Raw genomic sequence first — 15,433 nt, 5'->3', positions numbered from 1 at the left:
GGGATAACTGACGCTTCCCAAACGTGTTTTTAACGCCAGGCCCGACTTAAGTCGAATTTTATATCCTTTCCCTTTTCTAAGAAACCAAATAAACTCGTCTCCTTTATTGGATCGGTGTTGTATCGTTCTTTGCGCCCGGCAATTCTAGTAATTTCAACCAGGGAGGATAAAAAAAGGAAACGCGGAACGTAACGTTATAAAGCGCGATCGTATAGACGCATCCACGAAGGTGAACGAATCGCGTAAACTGATTTGCATGAAAAGAATGTAAATCGTTCGGACAAAGCAATTTAGGCGGCGGCTATACATAACTCCGTCGTATCAGCCGCCGTTTTAAAAGTAGACAGCTCGCTCGACTTCCGTTAAATCGCGCTCACAATCAGTCGTTGCAATCGACGAATTGCGGTTGCGCCGGCCCTGGAACACTCTTCGTGTGGGGGGTAACTACCAACTCACCCTACTCCCTCCCCTCGCTGCATTTCAATCACATACATACACACACACTCACATTCAACGCAACTTCGCGAGATCGCGTATACATGCATGTATCGCCACGAGTTCGGTCGAGGTAGTAAGTCGAGTGCTTTCGTGTATACGCTACTGAATAAGTGGCAGCGTTCGTGTTGGTGAGAAATTCGAATGTGTGGCGGCGGCATAGTACGAAGATCGGTCGGCAGTGGCGCCACGCTCGTGGCCGAGCGCACTCACAGCACAGACTCCGTACAGAGCCGTAGCGCCATCGAGTTTCGCTTTTCGTCGTTCTCGGTACGTCGCTGCGGGCCGTGTAGCCAGACGACAGTTTGCCCTGTGTGCCTGGACGGGGCGGGTGTAATTTCGATCGTTCGCGTGGTGACGTTACACACGTTTTCGGAACGGTATCGCGTGAGAAAAAGTGACATTAACGGTTTTGTATCACGGTTGCACAGGATAAAATTGTTCGCACGCGTACGAACTCGACACATGAAGAGAAAAATAATTGGTGCAAAGTGGACGAGGAAAGAAGACGCAAGTAGAACCGGCAACGATTCGAGGAATGACCCCACATGATCGTTTGCGATCACACGACGCTTTGACGAGTCGCGATACGACGCGATGATATCTTCCAAGTGTTTATTATTCCCACCTTGACTACATCACGCGTGGATTTTTTTATCGCCTCTTGTCCGTTATCTGATTAGTGTGTTCGGTGTGAAAGAAAATCAAAGTGTTTTAAATCGAAAGGGAAAGAGCAAAGAAGAGGAAAAAGTTTTGTAGTTTTGTTTGTTTACTCCGGTTCGTCGCACCACGAGAGTCATGGGTGATGTGTACACGCTAGTTAGTGACCTGCTCGTGAAGGATACACCCGCGGACAGAAGAAAAATCGACCTGACCACGCCACCCGTAAGAGTAAGTCTGCTCGACTTATCTTCTCGTTAGTTTCTCTTACGATACTCCGTGTTTGTCATTCCTTCGTTTATTACGCGGCCTCGTGTTCTCCTCCGCTTTGTTCTGTTTCGATCTCGGAAAATTAAGGATCGTATCACGGCCGGAGGCGAGGAAAAAAAACCACTGCTAAGGGTCGAGACGAAGTATCAAAAGAGAGAAAGAGAGAAAATGGCTATTGTGGTCTCTCGATCCTTTTTCTTCGAATACTTCTGCTCCGATTTGTGCGCGTTCTCTTTCTCTCTCTTGCTCTATCCTCTTCCGATCCGTACGCGCGCTTTCTCTTCGTCTCTGTCACGTTCCGTTCTCCTTGCTCCGTTCTTGACTGGTTCGAGAACTCGGCGTCGTTCTCTCATCGTGTTCTTTTTTTTTCTCTCCCCCTTTCTTTCTTTCTTTTTCATCGTTCGGAGCAAGGTGACGCCTCGAAGTTCGACGAATCGAAATGTGCACGCCTAGCGCGTTTAGATTATTACACTCGACGAGAGGCCGCTTTGTGCCAGGCATTGAATCACGTACGCGGATGAAAGATTAAAGTCGGAGCGCGCGTGCGACGATTGAAGGTGGATCGTCTTTTTGGCGCGATCGAACTGTCAATCGCAACCAAGGGATAGAACCTTGGGTAAAGACGGATCGAAAGTGTCAAACTCAGCTGGTGGGAGAACGGTGCTCGAGAAATCTGAGACGGTTCATCATCGATCATCGAAATAACTCTCTATTTGACTTTTCTAATCGGATTGGAATTCAATACGTTTCTTAATCGATTAACGTTCCTCGTTGATGAATTTATCGTTGATGAAAGAAACTGGAAATCCGTTAGTTTGGTATTAAAAATTCGTTCTTTCTATGTTGCTGATGACATCATAACTATATTTACCAATGTAACAGACGCTGCATTATGTGTTTGTATACGTTCATACTACAACAAGTTGTACCGACATCATCGTATACATAGGTGGAATATCTATCCATAAATAAAGTAGTTTTTTATTTGATTATCTTTGCGTGTTGTAACAAAAATTTCTCGGAATGATTCGTAACTTCGTTAGCTTTCGTTTTCTTTTTATTATTATATTATTATGTATTCTTTTTTTATACACATAACATTAATTAACTTCTATATTTGAAATGTTATTACGTTAAAATTTGCATAATAGAAATTATGCAATAATAGGATAAATAGTTAATTTATTTATATATAGTTAATTTCATTATGTATTATATTCTGTACATATCGTGATCATATAACAACAATTATTAAATCTTTTTTCAATTAAAAAAATATAAATAAAATGAGACGAAGTAAAAAGGTTATTTATAGTCATATTTTAAAAGATTATTTTAAATTGAATAGTTTTAAAAACTTTTGTAGACTGTTAATTAAACGTCTCAAGAATAAAATATAGTATCTTTTGTTAATCATAATTGAAATTATACTTATTTTATTCTTGATGTTTAATTGAACGTCTAATCGTAATAAGCAGATTCAGAAATCAGAATAGATTTATTTTCTTTTTTGAAAATAAGGGAAATAAACAATGTAGTTTTATAAATACGCAATTATTAATTATTATCTCTAAAATAATCATAATTTATATTTGTTCTTTTCAAAGATTGGATAATAAGAAATTGAATAATAAAATCATCAAAATTAAACTATTTATTTTATTGAATCAAAGATCTCGTTAACTAAACTATATATAACTATATATAACTTAAACTATATATGGTCTAATTAAGTTAATTTTTTGTTTTATTTAATATTATTTAATTTAAATTATAATTTGAATTATTTTTAAAATTAATTATTAATTTTATAGAATTCGATATTATTAATAAAGTATCATTGATCATCTGAAGTTTATTAATTTCTTCTTATGATTTTATATTTTATTTTATAAAATATTATTTTATTATATTATCATAAATTTTTTAAATATATAATATAATGGAATAGATATATAAAGTAGGTATTTATAGACGGTAGAAATATAAGAGATTTTTTTCTTATTATCCAATCTTTTTAAATCATCAAAATTTAATTAGCTTCCAAAACGTATATGATTTTATTACATTAATAATTAATAAAAACAATTTGACCTATTTCGATCAAAGGTCTAATTAATTAAAAATGAGAAAAATATCACATTTAAAATTCATCCCTTTCGTTTCTTTTCTCTCTCGTACATTTTCTATCCGCATAACAATCAATCAGTATATTAAACGATAAAAAAGTATCACGAAACGTTGAGTACAAACTTTTTTGCTGCCAATCCATTTGAGAAAATAAAATTCTCGTTCTCCTTCACCATTATCATTTACATCTACTTTTTCCGTTCGTAGCTGTTAATTACACAACGAATTTCTTTCTCTTTCTCGAGTCCTTTTCTTTTCCATCACGTATATTCGTGACATCGGGAATAAAAACGATAAGTACCCGTAGCGTAAGAAAGCATAATAGTTTCCACTGAGCGATCCGAGATTGCGAGAAGGCATGCAAACTATCTCGAGTAGCCCGAGTTATTCGAGGCTTACGATTGCGTTTTCGAATTGCTGTACTTCGTTCCTCTCATAAGTTTCATGGAAAGTAAGGCAAGGAAGCGAACACGGATAGAAACAGGGACTCGAAAGTGGAGGTAGCGGAGCTAGTTTCTTAACGGCGCATAATAATTATTGTGTTGTCGTATACAGAGGCACGAGGCTTTCGAGAAGTTTATTACGTCGGTGGAAACGAGCTCGTTGAATATTCGACCAGGCCTTATTCAGAATTCCGCGACACGATCGTCAAAAATTCGACGAGCATGAACAACGTCCGCCCCGGGCTCTCTCGGAAACTCCGTGATCGTGCAGATTAAATATTAATCCAGGCGGTGTTCGGTATTCGGGTAACAATAGCGGGGGATTCGCCTCCTGTTACATCAATATTAATTGCCTCATCAACGTGTTATCGGCACCTTGGAGAATTTCACTTTGGATCCGAAGATTCAAGTATAGTGCTATACCCTCCCCCCCTTTTCTCGGTTTAAAAAGGGGGTAATTATCGTGAGAATTATACGCGTGTGATGCCCCTTTTGAAATTTCTACTTGCACGGGTATTTTTCATTCGGTTCGTTCTTTTATTCGTGATGCGTGACGTCAGATTGGGTAACCATTTTTATACGAGCGACACAGCAAATTGGCCTATATACGAATGTATATGTATAGTCGACTTTTGCACGCGAATTAATAGGCAAATATTCGATTTGTATGTTTACGGAATTCAACGGAATGTTTATATCGAATCGTAAAACGAAGTGATATATTGCGTATGATTTATGTATTCATAATATTCGACAAAATTGTTGGTTTATAAGCTTTAGATAATTAGCTATCAAAATTAACGAAAATTCTATTTTCAATGATACTTTGTGCATGTTTTCATATAAGATTTCATATAATCAATTATATGAAAATAAGGAGCAACTTCTTTCTTTATCAGAAATATCATTTTGAGGGGGTGAAATCTTGAAATTTCAATATTTCCATTTTTATAATACAACTTTTTAATAATATTAGAATAATATTTTAAATATAAAATTTATTATTCTCTTGTAAAAGTATTTTCAGTTATATTTAAAGAAACTTTTATCTGTATTATCGTTCAAATAAAAAGCGGATGAAAAGCCGATTTCTTTCTTAAAATAAAAAAAAAAAAAATCACGAAGAACGAAAAACGGCAAAATCTTTAGATTGGTCTAATAAAATTATTATGATTTAACTTGTCGCGTATCAATCAGATATTTCTTTGTTATTTGAAATTCTTCTATGATAAATACCAATCTCGTAAATATATCAGTGTATATATTGCAAAGAGATAACGAGTTAATGAAGAATAGTCGTATTACCATCTCTATGATTTTTGAAGCTGAGATAACGCGACCCAAGTCTCTTTTATGTTTTCAAACTTTTCTTATCGGCGAGTCGACTCGCACTTAACCGTGAATTAGCTTAACTTGGAACTAATTTTTGTTCCTTCGCTCGCTAACCTAACGATAATTGAATTAACAGGGGGAAAAGGGATCCTCGAGCCTCGGTTCCCTCCTTTTTTCTTTCCTGGTAGGGAAAAATTACACCTGAACCTTAGGGGTAAATAGAAATGAAATGGAACGAAATGATGGAGCATTATCTTGCATTAATGCATCCAATGGCACACTACGAGAAGCTAGGGGAGCTCGCATATGTCACTTATAAGCTTTCCGCATAGGAGGTGGTGTGTTTAAGACCGCACATGGCGCTCTTGTGATTTGTCCCTTGCACCGCTTTTGTGTCGCGTCACAGTCGTTAATAATGCGTAATTAATAACCTTCCCTGGCTTGACACATTTACACCCTGCTGTTAAAGGAATCAAAAGAAATTAACGTATCGAGAATTGAATTATTTTTGTCGCGAAGATTTGTAGTAACGGATGAGATTGACGTTTATGCAACGATGTTGCGTTGCAATATTGTTTGTATAATTTGTATTATGAACACGTTGATAATGTGGATATACAAATTGATATTTGGTAGATTCGCGATCATTTGTCATGGAAACTCTGCAGGCGAAAGACTTGTGTTCGTGTATGTTATAGAGTGTTGATTAGCAATTAGTGTAATCGAATTATCGATTAAAAATGATTAACATACACACGGCTAATTGCACATTAGATTGAATAGAATGTTTTAAGCGTTTTAATTAGATGGTTATACATCTTATGCGAACTATATGAAATAGTATTTGAAACTTATTCTTTAATTTATGTTTCATATGTTTTTTTATCTAAAACCTTTCATTTCTTCGATGGTAAAAAGATCTTCATATAATTTTCGATAAAGTAGTTTAATAATTTTTGCATGTTTACATAATTTTCATTTTCAAATAATGAAATTATGTATTTTTATTCGCTTTAATATATTTATAAATGAACAGTTTTAGTAATTTTGAGTTCCGGCCTTGCAAAATTTAGAAAATATGATTTTATTAAAATTTGATTGTAGAATACAAATATATTTGTAAGAAAAAGATTATTCAATTTAATAAAAAACAATTTCATAGAAATTAATTTTATTTTATATAATATAATTTTTCTTAAAATTAGAGATAGTTAGATAAAGATAATTAAAAAGAGTATAAAAATAGAATAATTATACTACTATTGATTTTATCATTTGTTAGGTTGTTATATATATAATTAAACTCAACAAAACTAATTACTCTTTTTGTATGAAAAGTTTTCAGAAAATCTTAAAAATCTATCAAACGATTATATCCTCTTATAAAAAAAGCAATAATACTATGTTAAGCTTTTTATAATTACATCCCCTTCCTTTTTATTTGATCGTATAAGAAATACATTTAACCCTCGTAATGAAAGTTTCATATAAATATCGTAAGGTCACGGGTGGAAACTATTCTTCTCACACTCATAGCCCGAAAGATAATAAAAACTCATTAACGTATAATATTAATGAAACTACGTGATGATTTTAAAAGTTACGCTCTTAAGAGATGGCTCGCACAAAAGGGGATGAAATTATAGGGTAGAATCTCGAAACGAAACCGGTAGAGGAAGGCTCAACTTTTCATTTTGGATTTACTCGTCGTAAATTAGACGAAAATAGCAAAGTAAAGAATACTTTTAGTATCCGCGCCACTAACATAACTATGGCGTAAGACAGTCTTGCCTGCCTACGAAGTACTCGCCGAGGACAAGCTAGACCGGTACTACCGCTTTTTCTCCCCTTCTCTCCTTCTCTTCTCTCTCTTCCGTGAGCGCACAGCCTCGCATACACGCGCGCAAACACACGTACATATGTACACAGATTCGAAGCAGAAATGCTCGACCAGTCTTTCTTCTGCCTACCTGGTCTCTTTTTCAAAGGCTGGTGTGCAGTGTGCAGAAGATCGCGCGCTGCTTTCTATCGTGACTCGTGTAACTCGAGGGCATAATAATTATCGCGAAACGACGATTCAGTTATGACTTCGATATCTCGGATGCACTTGGATGCACGCGCAACCGATATCGTTGTTCTCTCGAGGAAAGTGTTTCGCGTGCGCACTTCGTCTTATCGACTTTAAACGTATCATCTTTGACCCCGTATTCAGGGCATGCCGGCGTTAAGGATGCAGGCGGTCTTGAAATTTTACCGCTGCTCTCTGCCCACCTACCACGATATCAATAAGATGATATCTCGATGTTCCATGTGAACGCGATTCGAATTCGACGTTACGTTTCTAGAACTCGAGAGTTCGCTTTTTATTTTGGGCCATGATAACGTCTGTAGGTCACAGTCGTCTCGATAAGAGAGTTGACACAAAGTTAAACGATAACCGACACGGTGACGAGCTCGTGATTGACGAAATTGGAAGTAAACGCAGAATTTTTTTATCGGGATTTATTCTTTATACAACTTTATACAACAAATAAATAGAGTATCGTTTAAACATTTTATCATACATAAATCGGATAACAAAAATTTCATTTCGATAATAAAAAAATTCGAAATGATTTTTGTAATCGAATTAATATAAAAATTATTTAAATTATACGCGATTGTTATTATTTAAATTATATGAGGTTGTTATTCTTGGAAACCGAATTAAATTTGGATAATAACATTCGTATATCGTATGTGCTGTGAAAAATACACAATATAATCAAACGTGAAATTGAATCAATACAGATTATACTCACGAACTCTTATACGCACTCGAATCGATAAATGTGTACGGTGTGTTGATGATACGAAAAGTTAAGGCTCGCATCGATGAAATACATTAATACGCGCATATCCAATCGTTGAACGAATTCGATGAACGAGTTGTAACGTGTACGATCTTGAATCGGCTCTGGAGGCCGAGATTGCAGCTATTGAAGCATCTCTTGAAACGTGCTTTACTTTTTTTACGCGATTAAGAACGAGCAATCGGATCGGCACCGCTTTAATCTGTAACTTGAGTTATCGTACGTACCGTTGTCGAGATAGATTAGCAATTCCATTCGATTGGAAATGGAGGAATTTTGTCGTTACCTTATACGCGACGACTTCTTAACTTTGCGCAATTCAAATAGGATGAAAGCTATAAGATCGATGAGATTTAATATGGGATTATAGCAGGAATCTGTTGTTTTGTTAACGAGAGAGATCTTATTTTTATTCTTTTATTAGGAGATAAATTTAGCTTCTATCATTAAAATTTATAAAATTTTTAACTTTGAAATCGAAAGAGAGAAAGAGAGAAGGAATGTGTAAAAATATTTTAAGAGAATCATTTAAATTTTATATTAAGTTATATTAATAAATATATTTCACACTCAAAATAGAATATATCTCGATATCTCAAATTCTTTTTCGAATATCTGATTATTCAAAATCCTCTTAATTCGATTATTCAAAATCCTCTTAATTCGATTATTCGAGTATGATTACTGAAAATCGATAATTTAAAATTACACAAAAAAATTAAGTATAGATAATGGAAATGCATTTTCATAAAATATTTCCATTTTACTTACATATATTTTAGTTATATATATTATTCGAATTAAACTTTTTATGAATGATTTAAAAATTAGATTTCTTCTGACATATTGTTGAGGCAATAAAGAATTATAAAATTATGATAAAAACAAGTATTTCATAGTATTGCTTGATTAATGGAAGTGAAGCAGAAATTAATTTCTGCCTGGATTTTCATCTCACTGGAAAGCATACTTTATAAATTATTTAATACTTTCGAAGAATTTATATTTTTTATAATTAGAATCAATTATGATAAACTTCGTTAATAGAGAAGTCAATATCGAATAAAGATTAATTGTCAGCGAATAATTATTGTCTTGCGTTAATCGTATATACAAAAAGTAGTTCGATACGGTGTTAGTTGCCCAAAAGAAAGAAAAGAGAGAGAAAGAGAGAGAGAGAGAGAGAGAGAGAGAGAGAGAGAGAGAGAGAGAGAGAAGAAATTGAAAATTTTCAAATGGAAGTTATTAGACTTCATCGATATCGAATCCGTTCGTCTGTGTAAAGACTTTACTTCCATCCATTTCTATATTGGTTTCTCTCCCCCGCCCTTTCGCAGCTCGTTCGTCTAAGAGCTGCGGTCTTATAGTGGGTAGGCAAGAAAGAGCAGTTGAAAAATTTGAATGGCTGAACTCCTGGCGCTCATAAATCTGGAACAATTCCACGATAAAGGAAATTCCTTCCTTTTCTTCCCTTTTATCGGTTCACTTTTTCCCCTCGCGCTTCACCGCGTTTAAGTATGGTTTTGTCGGCCGGGCAGACGCGAGCCCTTCAATGGCAAACTTTCGTTCGCTCAACATCAAACGATGGGTTTCTAACTCGGAGGCGTTTTAATTACTACCCTCGCGGTAATCTAACGTCTTTCTTTCCCTTCTTTTTCTTTCTTTCTTTTTTTTCGGGGAGGGGGAAAAGTTGGATGAATCGTTCAAATTGACGCCCGACGATGTCTCTAAGTCGATTAATTTTTCGATTTTCCCCCGTTTATCGAGCTTTGGCAGCGCTGTCTGGAAAATAAATTTCACCCTATAAGCCGGAACAGTTATTATAGATTTTCCGCGATATTCGATAACACGGCCGTATACACGCCGCGCGAAGACATAAATTTCGAACCCCTCAACCTCTCTCTCGACAATCCCATTCACGACATCATGAAGAGTATTCACTTCGGACGTTATATATAGATTCCCCGGCGAATATTTCCCTATTTACGCCAATTTTCTATCCTTCCGCGGGTTTAAACGCAACGTATTTATGGCTCTTTGGAATAATCCAGTAGAAAAATTGAGAATGGCCGAAGAAATCAAATGTTACAGATTCTGTATTTCTATGGATCGATGTCATTGTATATAGTCAATGTATCATTGTATTAGTGTATTAATTATATTTTTGTAAATGGATAAAAAAAAAGAGGAGGAAAATAATGAACAGAGTTTTAGAATATAAAATCTTGTTCTTTGGATCTTTTTGTACGATAGTTTATCGATTAAGAATGAACACGTTACGAACTTATGTGATCTTTTATTATATTAGAAAATCTTTTGATTATTCTCTTAATTTTTGAGTCGTAATTGATTTGATGATTATTTTATCATTTGTTAGACAATATGAGTCTAAGCTTCGCAAGATATTTTTCATTAAAATAAAAATTCTTCTTCCATTTTCATTAAAAATATAAAAACATATCTATAATAAGAAAATATGCATAAAAATTCATTTTATTTTATTTCAATTATTTATGCATATTTATTAGCATTCGAAACTTGTGATTCTCTATTAATAATACCAGTTAAATAACGCGAGAAAATTCAAATCTGCAGATTAAATCCTTGAACTTTGAAAGGAAAGGAAATCGAGAGATAGGTCTTGCTAAGATTAGTCAGAGCATCAACCTGTGTCTCGTCTCGACGCGTCCTTCAATGTAGCATCCCTTTTAGGCATGTCATCCTTCCCTTGCCTTCCTTTCTTTTTTTTTTTTTTTTTTTTTTTCCGAGACATAGTGCATGCAAGTGCACGTACGTAACAGTACAGTGCGTGCACGTCGTTCTGGGAGCTCATTAATGTTTTCAAGATGGGGATGTGGCCCCTTTGACCTTTTAAAAAACGACTATACAGACGAAAAAGCAAAGCGCGAGCAAGTGGAGCCAGGGGAGAAAAGGTAAAAGCACGTCTGAAATCTCTGAAGGACACTAGACTTGCTGCTGCCCTCGGACTCCATGCGCCGCGTACGCAATGAAAGAGTAGAGTCTTCTGAAAATACTAATGACCGATGTTGCTTCCTTAATTAAGCTGTGTCTCGTTACCATTCGCGACACTGTACTGTTACAGGATTTGTCGCCGAGACGTGAGTTTCTTTCTATTCATATGGGAATAGAGACAATATGAGTATATACACATTTGCTGATGATACGGTTTCTCTTTTGTTCCATGGAGATTTTGCAAACCTTAATATCGTGGAAAAATTACCCCACAATCAGAGTTCCACGTTGCTTTTATCCTATGTAAATATATTTGTCCTGCAACAACATTTAAACAATAATTTTGAAATATCGCAATGTAGATATAGTGAAATATTTAGAATAATAGATAAAAGATTAACGTAAAATATAGCTATTAAAAAGTTCTCTTTTTTCGTCGAAGCCTTGAAAAAATGTTTCTTAAAATTACATATAATCATTCTGAAACGAAATCATGAGGAATCAGTGATCCTCTAATATCGTAATCCTCTAATGAGTCCACTTTGGAGCATTATCGATGAAAGAATCCATCGTGATCTTAAAACCTATTTATGGTATTTTAAAAATTTCAAAATTTATCAAGCATAATCACGTGTTTATCTAATCAGCTCTAATCATTCAGCTTATGAAAATATTATTATCAAACACGTTCGTAGATTCGAGAAACGTTATCCACATACATAATAGATTATTTGTAACTGAAGTTAATCTCCTATCCAAATCGTTTGGTTAATCCAAATGGATTAAAGGAAAAATTTATATGAGAAACATACGTCCCTCGAGTATACGTATAATGTGATCGATATATAGGATACGTCAGACGCGTTCTTTTCGTAATTGAAATGGAGTTTTACGATCGGATGGTATTTGATGCATTTTCCGCGTCATTTGTAATGCAATCTCTGGACGAGGTTGCGCGAGGCGTGATGGGAGGCAGCGTGTTTCGCGTAACACGTTATGGAAATACGAGCAAAATTCCAGGGGAAGCAAATTTTTCCAGGGCTCGTGGCCACGATATTAAAGTTCGACAGGATGGAGAGGGAGATGCACGCGCGTGCATCCTCGAACACAATTGTATCTCGCCAGGTATCCGCCAAGTGGCGTTTATTCGGGATACACAAACGAATTTCTCGAATATCTCGTCGAGGCAACGTCACAAACCCCGACTTGTGCGTCTCTCGTTTTGTAATCCGCCCCCTTTCCGCTTTATGCGGCGCAACTGGCGAGAGGTATCTCGTATTTCGATCTTGAACGACCGCAGATGTCCCGCAGCGTAGTTGTGTCCCGTCTTCCTGTTCCTTTGCTCCGTCTCGCGGTTGCAAACTGCCAAACCGCAGATCGTCTGAAAAGAAATCGTTCTCGCCGCTCCGGTTTCCATCGATACACCGAAAATAAAACCTGTGAAAACGTGTGCTCCCCGTATCTGGATATATTCTCCCTCCACAGAGGAATAACAATGCCGGCGTAATCCGGTTATTCGAGTAGCTCGTACAGCAGCGTTATCGTATCGATTTTTCGCTTAACGACGTTTCCTGTCGCCAGATACGAAGAGCTTTAAACGCCCCCGTTTTCGTTGATCGCGACGATTCAACCGTTTCCACCGGCTCCTGTGTGCAACAGTGATTATTTCTCGGGGAAAAAAGATAGCATAAATTCTCGTGATCGAGCGTGGCCGCTCCCTCGTTGCGTGCTCGCCGATCATCGAGCGTTGGTATCGGTTTCACGAGTTCTAATCAAAAGTGGTGTACGTATATGCAGTTCGAAATTGATGGTATAACTTGCTGTTCCACGTGTATAGCGATCTTGGTTGCGACGATCCATTATGTATGCATATGTGTATATATATAGTGTTCGATGAAGAATCACATGTGAGGATCGAGGGTAAGGTTCTATGTTGAAAATAAGTTCAGAGGAAAAGATATTTTCTCGTTTGAAGCTTCGTTTTCGAGAAAATCAGGTTTACAGACTTGTTAAATGCACGCGAGTTTATCGATTCTATTTAATGTGTTTCAATTCTTAGTTTCACAAACAATTTTATTTTCTTTGCTTATTTTCGTACATATTACTTTCTCACATTCAATCAGAAATCAGCCGAATTCACGCGTATTTAAAAATTGTCCAAACTTGATTTCATACGAGTAGATTTAATTTTTTTTTCCCGTCATCATTCTTTGTATCCTTAGATCTATATCCATTAATTGTTAAATGCATTCGAAACGTACCATGCATCGCGCGGACGTACATAGTTGGAACCCATTCGAAACGCGGTATTCGCGACGGACACGAATATCCGGGTTCGAAAACAAGCGGATATTAAGAAGTTGGATAATTTCCGCGTGCCGAGAGATAGAAAATATCGAAGGAACAGCGAGGCGCATCCGCGATATCATCGAATGGCCGGGGCATTGGGCGTCGTCCATACATTTCTCTCATCGGGTGCGAGTTCAATAAAACGGCTTCGGTTCCGTGACCGGTATCTCAGGGATGGCGACCACCTGTCTCCACCTCTCTTTCTCTCGTTCATACCTTCTCTTTTCTCGCTTATTCGACGATTGATTGGAAGCACATGCCACCTATAACACGGCTGTCTAGGCTGTTAACAATTTTGGCACGACTCCCTGGAGGCGGCCCTCCTCGTGTCCAGCGGCTCCCTTTTCGTTTGCTCGCCCCCTTTCATTCGCTCGTTTCGTTTCGTTTCATTCGCCTACTGTTGCACCACCCGACGTCTGCCCAAGTTTCTCGATTCGAGCCGACAATAAAAACGTTTGATATATATTTCCGGTGTTTACGAGGTGGCCGGCGATGTTTCGAGTAATTTCATGTGTTGTTTCTGCACGATATCGGCCGCTACGTGAGGAACATGTTTGAACAGAGTTATTAACGCTTTCGCGGTTGCGTCCAGCGTTTTTCGGTTTATAGCGGAGGAAAAGTCTGGATGGCGAACGGTTATGAAAAGAATATTTGTCGGTTATGGGCTTTCTAATTGAACCGGTTGTTGGCGTGCGGGAATTGAAGTGGGTCTATCTCGAAATTGTATATTTTCGAAAATTGTGTTGTTTCACGCGATAATAAATATTTGTTGCATTCGCTTTCGTCGATGAAAAAATTGACAGGTTTTAAGATACGATTTTTTTTGTTATAGAAAAGTCTAATTGGAAAATGTGACTTATTCAAATTTTTCTCTTTTGATTTTTTATAATTTATATTTTTTTTTATTGTTTTTTTTAATGTATTGCATGATTTCTCTTAAAAATAAATTATTCCATTTTGTATTTAAAAATATTAAAAGTAATTGATTCGTTTAAATTAACTTTTAATTATGATTGATATGATATGATTGATTTTATGATAATAGTATTACTTTCAAACTATATCGATTTCGTTAATATATATATATATATCAGTATTGATCATCAACAAATAATTCTTGTAGAATATTATTTTCAAGTAAAAGTTTTTTGAAATTAATTTCATTGAAACATTTTCAATGAAAATTCTTGATTTCTCAGAACAAAAAGTCATCATCCATTTGAATTCCATTGGTTCGTTATCGTATGTTAAGGTTTGTAATTGAGTCTGATAGATCGAATGAATCAGCATGCAATACAATTGTAACTGTATATAGATATTAGATATCAGATATTATATTTTAAGTACTATTTAAAATTTTTGCACCTTTTCAAAAAAAGATTTTCAAAATCAGATAGATAAATTTTTAATATTCGTATAAAGATGAATGAAAATGAACAATACTTGTCAATATCATGTGCATCAATCGTAATAAATTTTCACTAAAGAAATACATTTATCACTTTAAAAATCCTTAAACGTGGCGCACGAGCGATTTTTCGCGCGATTGTACATCTATCTTCATTGCTCCGAATTCGAAGAACAAGGAAAGACATACGGGATCGTAAAATGTCGCTCGTATATATTCGAGCCTCGCAATCGAATCGATCGAATCCGATCATTGTTTCTTCGTGCCTGGCGTGGAGCAGTTCACGGTTTGATTAATCAGAATCGGCGGCAAATGTAAGCCGATAAGATAATTGGAGCGTGTCTGCAATATCTCTGTTGTTTCAACACCTGTCTTCGGCATTGTAGTTGGCGGATGTATTTCTAGCCTATCGAAATTCAACTGCATTCAACGGCCAAGTGTTATCTTCGCGATCGCGTTATAAATTAGTTAAGCGGAACAATGGAGCGATGGTTGGCTCTTAATCGTTTTATCGTTTCCCC

At 36.1% G+C, this 15,433-nt stretch overlaps 1 protein-coding gene across 3 annotated transcripts in view; it reads left to right on the top strand.

The window, feature by feature from the left end:
- Positions 1 to 799: 799 nt before the first annotated feature.
- LOC122710736 (insulin-like growth factor-binding protein complex acid labile subunit) overlaps positions 800 to 15,433 on the top strand; it is a 434,244-nt gene continuing 419,610 nt past the window's right edge. For all 3 annotated transcript variants that reach the window (XM_043928776.1, XM_043928777.1, XM_043928775.1), the window contains exon 1: positions 800 to 1,386. In XM_043928776.1, coding sequence (XP_043784711.1) covers positions 1,294 to 1,386 — 93 coding nt within the window. In that variant the 5' untranslated portion in view covers positions 800 to 1,293. The remainder of the gene's footprint in view (positions 1,387 to 15,433) is intronic.

Source organism: Apis laboriosa, unplaced genomic scaffold, assembly GCF_014066325.1.
Source record: "Apis laboriosa isolate Shangri-la unplaced genomic scaffold, ASM1406632v1 scaffold151_cov152, whole genome shotgun sequence".
Taxonomy (NCBI): domain Eukaryota; kingdom Metazoa; phylum Arthropoda; class Insecta; order Hymenoptera; family Apidae; genus Apis; species Apis laboriosa.
This window is presented reverse-complemented; position numbering and strand designations above follow the sequence as displayed.